General features: G+C 41.3%; 1 protein-coding gene and 1 long non-coding RNA gene across 2 annotated transcripts; one reads left to right on the forward strand and one right to left on the reverse strand.

Annotated features, from left to right (window-relative positions):
- The first annotated feature begins 695 nt into the window (after nt 1–695).
- On the forward strand, nt 696–6,419 carry LOC134758904 (uncharacterized). Its single transcript, XR_010134620.1, has 4 exons — nt 696–1,099; nt 4,787–4,943; nt 5,029–5,131; nt 5,883–6,419. It is a non-coding gene; the product is annotated as an uncharacterized lncRNA (long non-coding RNA).
- Nucleotides 6,420–11,552: 5,133 nt separating this feature from the next.
- Nucleotides 11,553–13,441, reverse strand: LOC101143489 (uncharacterized protein KIAA0087; the record flags this gene model as incomplete). The annotated part of the gene is made up of 2 exons (XM_004045211.5): nt 11,553–11,820; nt 13,215–13,441. Coding segments are annotated over 2 exons (495 nt in total), but the record flags the coding sequence as incomplete, so codon positions are not given.
- Between the last annotated feature and the right edge of the window lie 3,562 nt (nt 13,442–17,003).

The following is a 17,003-nucleotide window of genomic DNA, read 5'->3' on the forward strand; positions in this document are numbered from 1 at the left end:
ATGAAAATCATCTAGATTAGGCTCCCAAATCCAGATCTAACTTTGCATTAATCATCAGTGCTGTGGGTGTAGCGCATCGATCAGAGAAGCCCAAGGTTACAGAGCCAAAGAACTCATGGGATATTTCCCAGTGACAGGACCATCATAAGAAGGGTTGTCTTCCTTGTCTCTGATGCCTTTGCTGATTTGTAGCTGAACAGAAATCCTCCCGTTTCATTCATTGGTCTAACCGTGATCTCAGGGCTTTATTTTCCTAATTCGCCAAATACAAACGCAACTGGACAACATCTCTTCCACTCTTAAAGGGCACCTCATTCAAGTGGATGTGCTGGCCAACCCTGCCTGGGCTTCCCCAAGTCCATCCCATCTACCCCTGTAGGTGGAAAGAGCAAAAAAGAGCCAGACACAGCAGTAAGGAAGGAAGAAAGAAAGAGGAACTGCCTCTGCAATGAGTAAATCTTCATTATTATAAAAAAGGGAATCATCACTTTACTATCTTCATTTTTATGATGAAGTAAAATAAAATGGAAAGGAAGAGCGAGAGAAATGATTGCTTGGTAAACGGCCTCAAACCTAGCACGTGTTTATTTAAGCGTCTCTGCAAACATAACCCAGGGTGTCCGTTAAATCAGCAGGCATGTCAGTTGGCACTTCTGGTTACAGACCATTTTACGGTCATACATCATTCATAGCCGTAAAAGCCATTTGCCCTCTGTCACCCAACCAATCAGGATTCAGCCAAGGGGAAGCTGAGCAGTAGCCTGGCAGTTTTCTTTGGGCTCCTCTGCATTTCCGCAACCTGGTTCAGCAGAATGTCACAGAAAATTAACTCCCCTGGGTTATCAAGGACCCCTCCTCACTAAGGAGCAATATAGGATTTCAGGCTAATATTTACCCCTCCCCAAGCAACACCTTGTGATGTGCCAGAAGAGGCAGAAGCGCAGCAGGCATCACATACAAGCCCTGGGTAACACCTGCTGCTTTGAACTGTTGGAATGAAAGGCCGAGGAGCGGACGCTGCCAGTCCACGCCTCGGCTATTCACTCCCGCTGCCCGCTTGGAGCAGACTTGAAATTGATGTCAGCGTCTAAGCCACCCAGTGAGTGACCTTGGCCTGCCCTTGCTTCACTCTTGCAAGTTCCCATTTTTTCATTCTTGCTTCCTCACTATCATTCCATTACTGAAACTGAGATGCCTGCCAAGGCCTACCGACTACCTGGGCCCTGCTAACCACGCGTCTTTGGGTCCTCCCCACAGCCTTTGCCTCCGGGATGGTATTTCACTTGAAATGCCTCTCCAAATCTGTGTTCTCTTTACATCTATTATTTGTTAACTCTTTCCTATGCACTTCCTCACTTATGAATAAAGCCCAGCAGCAGTTGTCATAACCCCAGTGGGTGCTGGGACAGCCCCATCTGGTCCCCCACTCTATTTCTGTTTGGACATTTCACATGTCTTCCCGCCTCTCCAGTCATAACAGGCTAGGATCAATTTTCCAGTGGCAGCTTGGAAATAATAGTACAAAATGTATATTAATACAGAAATATATTGTGAAACTGTCCTTAAACAAACAAATGAGCCACTTTAAAATATTACTGCTATAAATGACCATGACAGTAGCACAGCACATATAATAAAAAATAACTGCTGAAGAGAAGCTGCTGAATTACTATAGTAATAAACCAGATGTGATTATTATCATTTAACACGGTCATTGAATACCATGAATCCCTGAAGCCATTAAAATATTTATGATTAAACATTTGCTATTCCTTATAACAGAACATATAGTTGGGTACTAAAAAACTGTTAAAGTATTATTTCAGCTAATATATGCCAGTTCTATAATAGAGGTCAACCAAGATTGCCTGAATCCTTCAAAAGAGGGACAAACAGCTGCCTCTCCATATCTTGACATATTGCAGGATGTTTATGCTAGTATTATATACTCTCATGGTACTGGGTAGCATGTATCAACTATACACTACTAAGCTGGAAATATGTCCCTCTTCTATATGTTCATGGACAGATGTGGGCTTGGGGACTGTTCTAGTCATTCTCCTAGAGAAAAAGCAGATGGAACAGATGCTTTCAAAGCCCTGTTCATGGCCTCTTGGCACTAATCTGGAGCATCCTACAGCAAGTGTCTCCACCAGCAGGCCTGCGCCCACGCCTAAAGTACCAGGGGATTAATGCCTCTGCGAGTAGCCCTCGGCTATGGCAGGTGGAAGTTGGAGAATAAATATCTTGGCCACATTTATAGACATACCTCTTGCTTGAAATCAATCCCTTGGCTGTGCTCTGGATACCCTGGTTGCTTCCCGGATGATTGTTTTCAGTTTAAATTTTAGGTGGGAAGATGGCTTTAGCCCAGGAGTTTGAGACCAGCCTGGGAAACATAGGGAGACCCCCATCTCTCTCCAAAAAAGGAAAGAAAAGAAAAATATTAGGTGTGGTGGCAAACATCTGTAGTCCCAGCTATTCAGGAGGCTGAGCCGGGAGAATCACTTGAGCATGGGAGGTCGAGGCTGCAGTGAGCCATGATCCTGCCCACTGTACTCCAGCCTGGGCGACAGAGTAAAACCCTGTCTTACCAAAGCAAACAAACAAACAAAAACAACACAAAACTTTAGTTAAATGTAAGGTGGGGTTTCTTGTGCTGAAGAAAAATATTACAATCAGTGTCTTAAGTTTAATGAGATACTTTTGCACGCAGGGCCAATCTTCCAGGGTGTTTGCTTCTTGTCTCTTGCTCCATTTCCAGGTCCAGCTTCATCAGTTGGCGGGGGTTGATGCCAGGAAGGAAACTCATCCGCTGGATGTCCTGTTCTGGTAGTAGCCCAGAAGTGGGTGGACTCTGTGTTAGAAAGAAGAACTGAGTGAGAATTCATCACCATCACTTGGGGCTTATCTGGATATTTCAATTATTCACGTTATCTTTTCCATAAAATCCAGAATTGGCTATTTGTTTTCAGATGAATGCTGACTGTAAGGGCCTTTCCTTATGTCTTTAGGGACAAATGTTATCCAAAAAATAAAGTGCTTGAATTGTTGAACTCTAATAGGGAACAACATGGTGAAAAGAAAAAAGGCAGGAATTTTGGGGAGAGACCTGGATTTCAGTTCTATATAAAGCATATGTTATATAACTCTTTCAATATTCCTAACTTCCCAGAACCTAACATTTCTCATATGTGAATGACCATAGCAATTGTATAAATTGATATAATGTACATAAGTTTTTATGTATACTGCCATATGGGTAATAGGTATTTAATAAACATTGATTTATTAAATAATGAATGAATGGTGAATTTACCCACTCTGAAGCTATTTCCATGCTATCATGGTGACAACTCAATTCTTGGCATAAGTTGTTACCTATTGGGAACGCATTTGGTTCCCAGCATGTCTCTCTGGAGCTTCCCATAATATAATTTTGGCAGTGTGACATGTCTCTGTCATGTGGGTTCCATATTTGCCTTTGTACTTCCAAATTATATTTGTGTAGGTCCGCCCCATTCTTGTTGTGGTTTCACATTTGTAGGTTTCATAAACTGGGCAGTGGTCTGATGTGTGCAGGAAAACTCACAAAGCCTCAGAGTGGAATAAAAAACATTTTCAAAGACCCCTGCTGGCTCAGTCAACCCTAATGAGCTATTTGGTCATTAGAGACTCTTTGCCATCAATTAGTCATTAGATCAGCAACCATTCATTGATGACAGGGTTCTCCTCCTTAAAGGGACAGTACTATTAGAATGCAAATAAGCTGTTGCTGGCATCTCTGAAACTGAAAAAGTAGCTCCAGTTTGCCTTTTCAGCTTGTCAATTACTCCAAAATCCGAAGTGAGGGCTGAGCCAGAATAGCTGCTTAAATTTTCAGATTACTTTGATTTAGTAAGAATTTCCAGCTAGGCGTAGTGGCTCACACCTGTAATCCCAGCAATTTGGGAGGCCGGGGTGGGCGGGTCCCTTGAGCCCAGGAGTTTGAGACCTGGAATTATTGGAAATTCCTGGAATTGGAAAACACATTGAGACCTCATCTCTGCATAAAAAAAAAATTAAAATTAGCTGGGCATGGTGGTTCGCACCTGTGATTCTAGATATTTGGGAGACTGCAGTGAGAGAATGGCTTGAGCTTGGGAGGTCGAGGCTGCAGTGAGTCAAGATCGTGCCACTGCACTCCAGCCTGGGTAACACAATGAGACCTTGTCTCAAAAAAAAAAAAAAAAAAAATTCCAATGAAAGAGGATTAGATCTTAATATATTTTACATATAGATATATAGCTCAGGTTGGGTAAGACTGGCTCAAATTCTTTTGTCCATAGGCTGTATGAATCTCTCATTACCTTGCCCATGATTTCTGTGACTTTCCAGGGGCTCATGTTTTCATGGTCCCTTCCTCCAACCTCTTGTTCTGGCTGACCTCTTATTTCTCTTGGACCCCAAGGTTGTTATCGTTTCTCTGCCCCGTGGCCACCAAGATACTGCCAGTTTCCTTGAGGGCCTCCAATCACTACTCAATGCAATGTATACAGACCTATAGTAACAATTCCATGTGTGTGTAGGAGATGGTACCTAGTAATCCAGCTTTACAAATTTGTAATAATTTACAAATCCAGCTTTACAAGAATTGAATGTTGGACATCATTTTTTATAATAGTTCCTCTAACATGCCCAAGCTTATGTAAACCTCTCTGTCAGCTTTCTTCCTAAATGTCTCCCAACCACTGACTAGCGGCTCATCTGTCTGTCAAAACTCTCCTCTCCTTTATCTGTTTTTCAGGCTGATCCCAGAACCTCAAAATTCCTCCAACGTTATCATGCAGAGCAATTTACCTCTGTCTTGGACTACATCTAAACGCCATCAAAATGGTCTAAGTATTTGCTAAAATGAAGGCAGTTCTCTCCCCTAAGAGGAATTCTGCCACAGCTCAGCTAAGGTACTTTCCCCCCAATATTTGTGATATTTATGCAAGTTATTCAAAGATTATGAGCATTAACATTTGATTATCTCATTATTTTCAGGAGTTATGTTGGAGAATTCCATTATCCACTTTTTATCCACCAAGGCATTGCACTTCCTGGAATGAACCTCGTTCTCCCTTGTTTGATTATAGGTGGAGCCAAGGTTTGTTTCTGAGGGAGTGCATTTCTGAAGTTACAATGAGCAAATATGATTCCAAATATATAAATATTCATTTAAAAGTGCTTCTTGGCTATGTTTAAGTGAGAGTAAGTTTTATTACCTTTAATACACTGGTAAGAGTGCTTTGGGGAAGGATTCCTCTGCTGGGGATGTCCAGGACTTAGTGAGAAAATGAGTCCTCTTTTGAAGTGGATAGAATTGAGTTGTTTGATCCATTTCTGCCTTAGAGTAGTAGTTACTCCAAGACTCCATTGCTAGCAATTTTTACTTGAGAGTGCCTATTCACTTTAGCTTGTTTATCTTCAAATTTAATGTTCTGCAGACAGTATTATTGTTTAGTTCTCTCTATAAAAAAAGAATTAGAACTACAGGGTAAAGCTTGCATATTCTTGCAGGTAAAATGTCATGATTCTCTAATATTAATTTCTTTAGGAATCCCGAGATGGTACTTAGCAATAATGACAATAATTGCTTTACTGATTTTTTTCCTGAGTTTTTTACTTTATGAGGGTAGCAATGCAAAGCCCTAGTTGTGCATTATCTTCCTTATTCTCATATGGACTCTATGAGGCAGGCATTATATTAACCCCTATTCTATACTTGAGGAAACTGATCTCATGTCACTTATATATCACTTTTTTGGGAGAGGGCTTCCGTGGCTTCCCCGGCTTCCCCTGTTCTCATGCCTGTCATGCTTTTTTGTAAATGCTTGTCTGACTGTTTACCCCACCAGGTCAGTATGGACAGGAATCATGTGTATGTCAATACCTGCTACCCACTCGGTGCCTGATATACAGTTGGTGCCTAATAACTATTTGCTGACAGAATGAGTGGATGGATGAATCCATGTGAGGAGCAGGAGTAACTCACTCAAAGTCACTAATGAGGTAGCAGAACCAAGACTCTACCCATGGCTGCTGGACTCCCAAGCCCAAGCTCTTACATGTCATGCAGAGATTTCCTCCACCTCCTTTCCCCCAGCTCCCAAACAAAAACAATACCTTAATGTGTACAGGAAAACAGATCCTGTCTCTTGCCAAACACACACCTTTAATCATCTCTTTGTGGGAATTTAAACTCCACGGCATAGCATCTTTCATCTTTGGGAAAAGGCTGAATTCCTCCGAGGCTGTATACTGGATGCTCTTTACTGAGCAGGGTGTGAAGTGATAAAGGAAGACAAAGATAAAGGCGCTGCCCTCAGGATGATTTGAATCTAAAGCACTGGGTTGATACCACTCGGAGTGGTGTAAGAAGCCCAGACCAAGCCTCATCCAGTCTGTGATCAAAGCTCTCAAGACATGACTTTAAAACTCTGAAGTCTGGCTTGAGAGTCTTAATCGTCCAAATACAGAAGTGGGGGCAGGGGTGGAGTGAGATGAGGGAGAATGGAGGGTGGTGGGGGTTGTGCAGAATTTCTTTTCTTAAATGAAAAGCCCAAATAAAATAAATAAATGAAAACATAAATCACAGTGTCTTCTGCAGGCTCCTGGCTGGAGGAAAACAAATTAGAAAGGGCTTGAGTGAAAGGAGTATTGAAGAAGCTTGACTTGAATTAAGTGGTTATATATTTTAAAAGCACTTTGTTGGGTCCTGTAAAAATAGCAAATAAAAAGGTAGTAATATCCCCTGGCTCTGCAAGGCAAATACCAGTAATAAAGTAAGCTTGGGGGGAAAATATGAGAGAAGTAAACTTCAGTAGAAGGAAAAAAGAAAGCATTTGGTTTAGAAACACTTTCACTTCTCCCTTAATAATTAACGATGAGATGCTATGTTTTCAAATAGGTATCATGTGTCTTTCTAACACCACTCACTTTCCTCTTAAAATGCACCCCCCCCAAAATTTAAAGACATAACCTGAAAATTCTTTCTTTTGAAAGGCAACCTAAATGAACTATTTCAGGGCTATCAAATTGTTATAATTTGGGATCCATTTTACAATCCCTTTTTTCATAGTTTGAAAAAAAAATTCACAATGAAAATTGTAGCCAGCACTCACCACAGGAGTCTTTTTGACCTGCTGGGTTATTAAACATTAACTGGAGAGCTGAGATATTTTTATAAATACGTAGGGGCTTGGGCAATGAGTCTTAAAGATATAGCTACGAAAGAAAATAACATGAGAAAAGTTACCAAGAAAGAGCTAAATGAACTTTCTTCTTGTTAAGAAATGTTTAGGTCCTTTTGTTTGTAAATGGCAGGTGGGTCATACAATTCCAATGTAATTTCAGAAAGCCATCTTCTGAATGTAATAAACATGTCTGCAATAATAGGATTCAGAAAATAGCAAAATGCATTCCAGACGCCCTTTGATTGTGCATACAGAACAGAGAATTTAGCTATAATTGGCTATAACACAGTTATGGACACCAAATGACACACTGTGGAGTTGGGTGATGTAGCAGCTCTGATTAGGGATGCTACATTTCAGCCCAACACCAGAAATCAAATAGCAGCATATAGTGACACAGCACCTTCCCTTCCCTTCCCCTCCCTCCCTCCATTACTCCCTCCCTTCCTTCCTATCTTCCTCACTTTCTCCCTTTCTGTGCAATTAAAGTATCATAAATGAGACTAGAAAACTTGTTTTATTATTTAACTAATCAGTTGTCAGCCAAGACTCCATTCTCTTTGGAAGCTAACAATTGTTTGGAAAGGGGAAGTAAGAGTCCATGGAGAATTGACTTTTGGAGAACTAGACATAATTTGAATCAAGAATTATAATAGGAAATAAACCATTACAATAAACAAGGAAACATGCACACAGTTACTTTCATCGTGTAATTTTATTCACTCTAGTTGAGAAAATAAAGAGATAATACTGACCGAAGCACCTGGGTATTTAATGCAAACTGTAAAATCTATTATATTAAACAAAGTCAAAAGCAATGTGAAAGATCTTGAATATTCAAGGCATGCACCTCATTACAGACTTAGCAAATTAAAACACAAATAGGATTAGAAAAGAATAATGTAACAATCTCCCACTATGGTCCCTAGAGCATTAAGTCATAAATTGGGTTTGCATTAAATTGTGCCTGCAGTATTGAATTCAGGGAAAGAGCTGTGGGCTGGAGATAAACCATGCTGGGCTACTCACCAACTTTGGCAAAGCTATGTGTTTTCTGAGACGTGTAGTAAATTTGTTAGAATACAGCAGGTCCACAAAAAAAAAAATGAGCACTTCATATCTTAATTAAAAAAATGTCTGGTGTCACGGCATGTGAGGCCTGCAGAGATGTAAATGCAGACAAAATCCACATGTGAAATGGAGCTGTATTTCCTACTTAAGTTTAAAGTCATTTCACTAAACATACTGCTTAATAGCAGACACATTTAAAACAAAACAAAGTCCTCAACACAGGGGTTTTCATTAATTTTGTTTTGGTTTGGTTTTTATTCCTGTTTGTTTGATTTTGCAAAGGAAGGAAGAAAAGGAGAAAGCAAACCAAACTCTGTAAAGAACACGTGTGGACTTCCAGAATATCCAAAGAATGTCCCCTTTCATTCCATATGAAGATCAGACCTTAACTATTCTGGCTGATCAGTAGAAACATACATATGACTTATTTCAGAAAGCAAATGAATGTACTTAAATCAGTTTTTAAAATGATGCAGGCTTTGAAAAACACTCGACTACAAAGCACGTTCCTTCCATTTCAAGTTTATTCTCTTGGGTTTGTTTTCTAATCCCCTGTACAAGAGAGGCTGACTTGGGGAAAAAAGAAATTGCTGTGATAGTTCTATGGCATCCACGTGATATGCCTTATGTTAATTCCTACTTGTTGTCTCTTTGCATATGGGCAGCCCCACTCTGCTCCAGCTGTTGGTCCTTGTTTCTTTAAGGCCATTTTCAGGCACAGAACACAATTTATTTTCTCTTCCTTTTCGTTGGCGTCCTAAGGCTGTTATGAGAATTAAAATTGAAGTAAAATGCCAAGGAGATAGTGGGTACTCAAAAATGCTAGTCTAGGCTGGGCGCGTGGCTCATGCATGTAATCCCAGCATTTTGGGAGGCCGAGGCAGGTGGACCACAAGGTCAGGAGTTCAAGACCAGCCTGGCCAAGATGGTGAAACCCCATCTCTACTAAAAATACAAAAATTAGCCGGACGCGGTGGCAGGCACCTGTAATCCCAGCTACTCAGGGGGCTGAGGCAGGAGAATCACTTGAACATGGGTGGCAGAGGTTGCAGTGAACCGAGATCACGCCACTGCACTCCAGCCTGGATGACAGAATGAGACTCCATTAAAAAAACAACAACAACAAAAAAAACTAGTCTACCTGCTCCCACTTCATCGCTGAGTACAGGTCATGAAAGCAAAATCTGCAAGGCGTCCCAGCCTCACACGTTCCCCGGCGGAAGTCTAAGCTGCTGTGCTCAACGGTGTGCAGACTCTTAGGCTTTGCAGTGAAATGTCTAGACCTTGCTGTTGTGGAGAGTCCAGGCCTCCTCTTCCTCTCCTGTTTATCTTCCCTTCCTCACCCCTGGGCTCCCAGGGCTCTCCCTCCCAGCCCATCCAGCTGTCGTGGCCTCCAGGTGACAGGTTTCTTCATCACACTTAGCAGCAGACAGTCTGTTTAAGCCTACGTTCTCTATTTTTAAAAGCTTGTTCGAAAGTCTAAATGGCTCCCATTTTGGCTTTAGTAAGACAAATATGGGCTAAAGTACGCGGTGCCCCTTAAGTATGATGGATACTCAGGACCCGCTGAAGTTTCCCGTCGCCAAAGTCTGGCTTCTCACTGTGGCAATTTTTCTACCACGTTATTTATGTGGTGGTTTTACTTCTAATTATGGCTCATCATGGCTGTTAGTGCTGAGCAGTAAGAGAGCAAACTGCATTGTACTGCCATTTAACTCCAGCCCATAAAATGGGCAATAAAACCGAGGGCTTAAAAACCAAACCAAACAAAACAAAGCAAAAAAAACTTTCTGTGACAAGCTCACATCCGCTTCTGCCATTCTCAGGCTGGAAACTCACTGAGGAAACACATAGAGGCAGGTGACTTCTGGGGCCTGGGCGCCTCAAATTTCAGCTTTCAGCAATCCTTTATTGTAGACAAAACAATCCCAGACCTCGGATATAATTAACACATGCCAGCTTTAATCAGAACCAGTGTACTTCGTTGTTTAGAAACTAATGAAGGCAAATAGATGTTACTTAACACTGTAAATAATGAAAGGTCTTTTGTTGTTCTCAATTTTGATTACTATTTTTTGATGCTAAGAAGAATGCCACTTGGTGTGTGTGTAAACAAAGAAGATAAATGGCTGGGATGAGAATGAGTTGTCCATAATCTGATTAAAGCGATAGAGCTGGCTCCTAGGAAAACCTCACAGGGCTTAATGATTGGGTTGTTGTTCTTAATATGTCTAATGTTCACTCTTAAAGAAATCAAGAAAAATGTTAGGAGGCTCCTGATATTTCACTGTGGCAGTGGCTGTCAGAGCTTCCAACAGGAAAAGAACATTCTCTGTGGCTGGGAGCACAATGTCCAGCCATGTAAGCTAATTTGCCCAAATGATATTAGGAGGCATTTTAAAACCTAAATCTGCTCCAATTCATTCACTCTGCTGGCAGAGCCATCAGGGACAAGGCAAGGACAGGCTTGGTTTTGTTGAAGTTGTGATGTGGTAAAACAGCTGGGAAACTCTCTACTTTTCTTTTTCTTTGGTTAGTTCTTTTCCTTCTTGACAAAATGCTCCTGGATTCCACTTAAATGTCTGCTAGTGTTTGGATAACAAGTACATTACTTAAAAGCCTGTGTATACTGTAGCCTGTTAAGATATTAGGGAGGAAACTTAGACTCGTTGAGCTCTGCAAGAGCTCATTTTTGTCAAATGTCATTATTTGCCCCTCCTATCTTATAGTGTGAGTTCTGTGGGTGTGTGTGTGTGTGTTCATGCAACAATTACTTATAATTAAGTAGTGCTGCAAATTCACATCAGTCTTTTACTCTTAGGAAGGTCTGTGTGCATTGTGCATTTCCTCCAGTATACAATCATCATGGAACTTGCAGATCACCTAATAAATTTTAGGATTACCCCAATAATATTAGGTCATTAGGATCTTTGTTACATTTGAAACTCCAAATTGGACAATTAGATTCCAGATGAATAGGAATTGAATTATTCTGCTTATTTTAAGCCAGCAACCCAAATAATTTTGAATACTCCCATTTCAATTCAATAAATATATATATAGATAGCCCACTGTGTGCTAGTGTCCTATTTTGTGGATGAGAAGCTGAGGTTCAGAGAGGTTAAATAACTTCCCCAAGACAATTAGCAGGGTGGGTAGTCAGTAGCCTAGTCCTAACTTTAAACAAAATCCATCAGATTCTCAAGTTCATACTCTTCCTATCACCCTGTGTACCTCAATGATCAGTTAAACCTCTGTGTTTCAACAAATATTAAATGTCTCAGACTGGCCTCTTTTCTTGGTGGTGTCCATGAATCTGATAGAAACAAGCAACTGACCCTTTCCCAGTCCAAGAGAAGCAGCAGTTGGCAGGGATGTGGCCAAATTCTTCCCCATACCATGGTGAGCGGGGTGCTTTAAAGTACTTCTCGGTCCCCTGATGTGTCTGCCTCCTCTTTCTCTCACAGACCAGCATTTGACTTTGGTTACTTTGTAAGCCCAACAGACTGAGATTGGATTCCCAGAGACCCTGGGAGGACCACGGGGTGGAAAGGAAGAGAAAGAGAGAGTGAGAGTGAGCAAGAGAGAGAGCTTGTTCTCTTTCTGTCTTTTCCAACCCTTTTCCCCCTCCTGCTGGCCCATTTTAGAGCCATGTTGTCACACATTGGCACCCCATCTGAGGGCAGAGAGAGGGAATGACAGGAGATGAACAAAATCACAGCTGTGTTAGAGACTTCTGATTTTTAAAAAGGATGTGGAAAGAGGTTGAAACTAAGCTGCTTTCTCTTGGAAAATGGTTGCAGTAAGTTTAGGGGCAGGTTTTTAGCATCTGAACATATTAGCTAAAGTATTTGAATATAATGAGCTATGCTGCATGGTGGAGTGGAAAGGGGCCAAGGATAGGTGGGATATTTGGAGTGGTCTTGGGCGAGCCATTTCACCTCTCTAGGCCTCAGTTTTCTCATCTTCCCCAGGTACACATGGAGCCAGACAATCCCTGAGGTTTCAGAGGAAAGCAGTGAGGAGCAGGGTGGCACACTGTACTGGAGTCAGCTGAGTGGCCTGAACCTTAGCTCTGTCACTTAGCTGGAGCTGTGTGACCTGGGTTGAGTTACTCACCTTCTACAAGGCTTAGTTTCCACCTCTGTGAAATGGGGATAAAGTGTCTGCCTCAAAGGGTCATTAAGGGGGCTAGATTGGTGAATGCACAGGCAGCTTCTGGAGAAGGAATTTTCCCAGGACTAGGAAGAAGAACTGGTGAGTGGGAGGCTTTGAAGGTGAGTGAGGGATGATAACAGGTCTATGAAGAAGTTAAGGCTGGGAGAGGCCTGGCCTTGGAGTGGGTTGGGGGTGCTCTGGGCAACCCTTTTCAAGGGAGGAGAAAATGGAGTAACCGTCAGGACAGAAAACAGGGTGTCTTGATGCTAAGTTCCATGGGGACATTGCCTTGGGGGAAGAAAAAGACGTCTTGGAACCCCTATCTGTTTACTACTATTCATTTCTTAATTCTTTATTTATAATGAAGATGGGAAGGTTTACAACCTTGACAGTTCCATTTATTTCTACCATTTTCACCTAAAACAATACAAGGAACATCAATTATTTCCACCCTGGTTTCAACTGCAACTGCATAAAGTCGGCTTAATTAAACATGTTCAGTGTCTGAGGGTCTGTTTTGTTTCTCTGTCTATCTGTCTGTATCTTTCTTTCTCTTCTACCAACCACCACACCATCCCTGTCCCCTTCTTCCTTCTCATCTCCGTTTTCTAGCCTCACAGCTGGGCACAGGAAAACACGGAATAAGGACCCGGTGAACTAAAGGGGCTGAAGCCATGGCTAGGAATCATGTGCATGAAGAAGCCCAGAAGAACCAATCCTCCCCAGAAGGGCACCCGGAGACCACTAAGGAAGGAGGGAGGATACCTTCTGTTCCCGTGTTCAGGCTCCAATGTATCCAGGTCACAGGAGGCTGCCTCTCCAGGCAGAGAAACTGATCCGTCCCTATCAGTGCCAGGCAGAGGGTAGGGGATTTCGCACCTGAGCAAGGGTTGGGATGACTCCCAAGCTTCCATTCTCCCTGGAGTTCCTCCCGAGGGTCTCTGTGACACAGAGGAGGAAGCAGGAGCTTTCTTTGCATAATCATGGTCAAATATTTATATTTGTTTAGGATTTGCTTCTATAGGATGTTTTCGTCATTCAAATCTATTTCCAAAATAAATCTGGATCTCTTTTATAAGAAAATGCAATGAAAACACCAGAATGATAGAGTAAGAAAATAGAACTGAAATTACTGAAAAGGAGCTGAGGAATTAGATGTTGCCAGGCATCTGAGATGAGATGATTAAAACAGCCAGGTGGCTCTGAGCTAAGGCAAAAGGCAGAATCTGGGGCAACACAGTTTATATCATCTGACAACATAAAGCATGCACATCCTTTGTGTCAAGCCGCACTGCTTCCTGGAACAAACTCAAGGCAGAATTTATTACCTGGGTTCCTGTTTAAGTGCATGTCGAATGACCAGTTGACGAAAGCCTTCAAATAAAGTTTTGCAAAAGAACAAACAATGAGACGTGGAGTACTGACCCTCTCTGAAAGGGTACCAGAATTAAGACTACAGAAGCCGACCCAACATTTGCTCACTACCTTTTAAATTGGACTTAATGCCATATTTTAAAAAATAACCACTTTTGAAATAATGTTTGCTTATATCAAAAGTAATACATGTGAATTGCAGGAAATTTGTAAAATACAGCTTAAAAGAGAGAGGGGGAGAGAGAGAGAGAGAAATCTATCATCTATCACTCACCACTATTAACATTTTAGTGTCATCTTCCCATGTTTTTGTTTATGCATAGATATGCATATCTATTTTGCAAAGATAAGAAATTACTATACTATATCTTTTAAACTTTTTTATTTGATAATGTACTATGAATATTTCCCATTCAATTAAATACCTCTACAATGACACTGAATGCTTATGATACTGTATTGATATTAATATTGTAGAATACATCAGGAAGATATTATTACAATATGTTTAACCAATCCCCTGGGTGCTAGATATTTGGGTTCTAACATTTCATCTTTTTAAATAATTCTGTGATGAACATCTGTTCGCAGGGTACCGTCCATGACCAGGTGTGTTTCAGAGAAGGCAGATCTAGTCCATTCAAGGCCAGGATCCCCCGGAGGTCAGTACATTATTTGCCCAGTGAATTGTGGGCATATCTATACTTTTTGCACTTTTCCAGGCAGGAAGGAGGAAGTAGTACTGAGAACCCACCGTCTTGGGTTAAGGAGCATTCTCTGGGCTGCTTAGGGGAGAAGATTTCTATCCCAAGGTCCTGCAGCCTTGGGGTAAGATGGGAGCAGAGAAGACAGAGTGTGGGGCCACTGTGGAGGCAGCAGGGAGGGGGTTCCTTGTGGCCACTGATCGGAGCCCTCATATTCCTTGTGGGGAGGCTCTAATTTCTCCAGAGATGCTTCTCTACTTGGAGGTCTGCCCTGTGTCGGGGGCATTAGTGGCCCTGCAGAGAGGTGGGACGTTATTTGGATACTCTTGCTCGTAGGGAGTTTGTTGCCTCCCAAAAGGTGTGTGGCATTTGTAAGTTGTTCTCCTTTTCCATGGTTCTTCAGAAGACTTGAATATGGTTTGTAATCTAGGCACCAAAATTGAAATTCCCTCCAAAGAGCCACACAAATAAATGACCTCCCATACCATTGAGTTCTCTCTATGCATGGCAATCCCTAGTTAACCTCAGACAGGTAAGAAGAGAGAGTGTTTTTCATCAATGACAAGGAAAGTTTTTTCTGGCTAATGTGGTATAGTAGCAAATGCAACTAAAAAACACCCCCAAGCATGTCTTTAATTCATTTGTACACATCCAACAACATCACTTTTAAGTACGCATAGGTAGGATAAATATTTAGTCATTAAATATCTGAAGTTATTGTAATTCTATTCCAGCACTATTCTTTTCCCTACATTAAAAAAAAATTTCTAGACTGTGCTTCAACCTCAAAGGACATACCTTGGACAGAATATTCCATTAAAGACATTGTTGGAGCAACTTTTATTATTCATTAGTGTGTTTTAAAGTGGACCTGAACAGAAATGTTTTTTGCTAAAGTAAAAATACATCCGTTTCTATGATCTAATTGTGCAATTGGTTAGAATTTCTATCTATCAGTTCAAAGGGAAACTTGGTTTCACTGAATTTGTTTTTAATAAAAATGTGCTATCTATGATAAATATATTTCACTTTGTTCAAATGGATTTGATTGGGAAAACATATTGAGCAGAAGTACTGGTACAGCTTAATTTCATTGCTTTGAGAAAACGTATTGAATGCTGGTTTGAATTAAATTCTATTTGTTTTAATAAAAGTGTATTGGCCTGAGTGTACATATATTTGTTTTAGTGGCAGTGCATTGGATCCAATAAAACTATATTGGCTTCACTGCTTATGTCTCCTTTTCAGTGAAAATGGATTGAATGGGAAAACGAAATAGGCATGAAGCAGCCAGCCCCAAGGTCTCTGTTTGGTAAGAGTATCCAAACAAACCGGGAGAGAGGGGGGTTTCCATAGACTTTATATCAAAATATGCTTTTAAATTTAAATGGCTTTTACTGTCAAGGACTCAGATGTGAAACTGAATTGCCACCATAAAGAATGCAATTTTCTGAAGCAGCCCTTTCCATGGACAAGTTATGGGACTGTCCAGGACACTAGAGGAAGAAATCCTCTGACAGCCCAGAGCAGGTTTGTCAGCATCCCTTACACTTCACACAGGACTCATTGGTTCCAATAAGAGGCTGTCTACCAAGCATTCCTAAATCCCTTAAATGAACAGAAAAGGGATCATGAGTACTCCCCAAGGATGGTGCTGGCCCATCAGCATTGAAACGGGTCTGACTTTGAACTGATTAAAAAGAGGGGAAAAGGGAAACAAGTGTCACCCTGAGACATACTTCAGAATCACCAGACTTCCCAAAGATTATAGACCCTCAGAGAAGAATCGGCTTCACACAAGGGAGTTGATGCTGGTACTGCCGTCTAGAAAATGGCAGCCTCTGCCAAGTGCCACGACTGCATTGTGTAGCTGTAAATGGCTCCAAGATGCCAGGCCACAGATACTCCTTTGCATAGGTGCCCTGACCCAAAAGCCGGTGTTAAAATGATGGGGAGTAATGACAATATTGGCTGCTATCCCTACGTGACTGTCTCTCGATTAAAGAAAGTATGTGCTCTGAATTGTTTTTCCACCAGAAGATGAACTTGATCTGACTCCTCTACCCAGTTTCATTTAGCCTTGATGAGAAATAAATGCAAACACTATTTTCATTAACACCTTTCTTCCAACTAAATGTGCTAACAAGCTCCAGACTTCAACCTTCCCATTAATAACTGCTAATTTTGAAGTAGTATCATTACCAAGGAAATCTAAGCCCTTGGTGTGTAGTTGCTCATTTTTTTGAATGCCTGAATCCTTATAAGACCCTACAAGGATAAGAGAGAAAAATTTATTCACAGATTCTTTTTTCCTAGAAATAGTCCCAGTTATATACTAGAAGTCAAGAAAAAAATGGAGTTTGTGATAAAGAAGTTTTCTGTGCTGTCCTTGGAAGAGTGGGGTTGTGACCCTGGGAGACAGCAAGTGGCTCACTTTGTCAGAATGTAGCACTGATCAGCCGCATTACATAAATAT

This window comes from Gorilla gorilla, chromosome 6 (assembly GCF_029281585.2).
Source record: "Gorilla gorilla gorilla isolate KB3781 chromosome 6, NHGRI_mGorGor1-v2.1_pri, whole genome shotgun sequence".
Taxonomy (NCBI): Eukaryota; Metazoa; Chordata; class Mammalia; order Primates; family Hominidae; genus Gorilla; species Gorilla gorilla.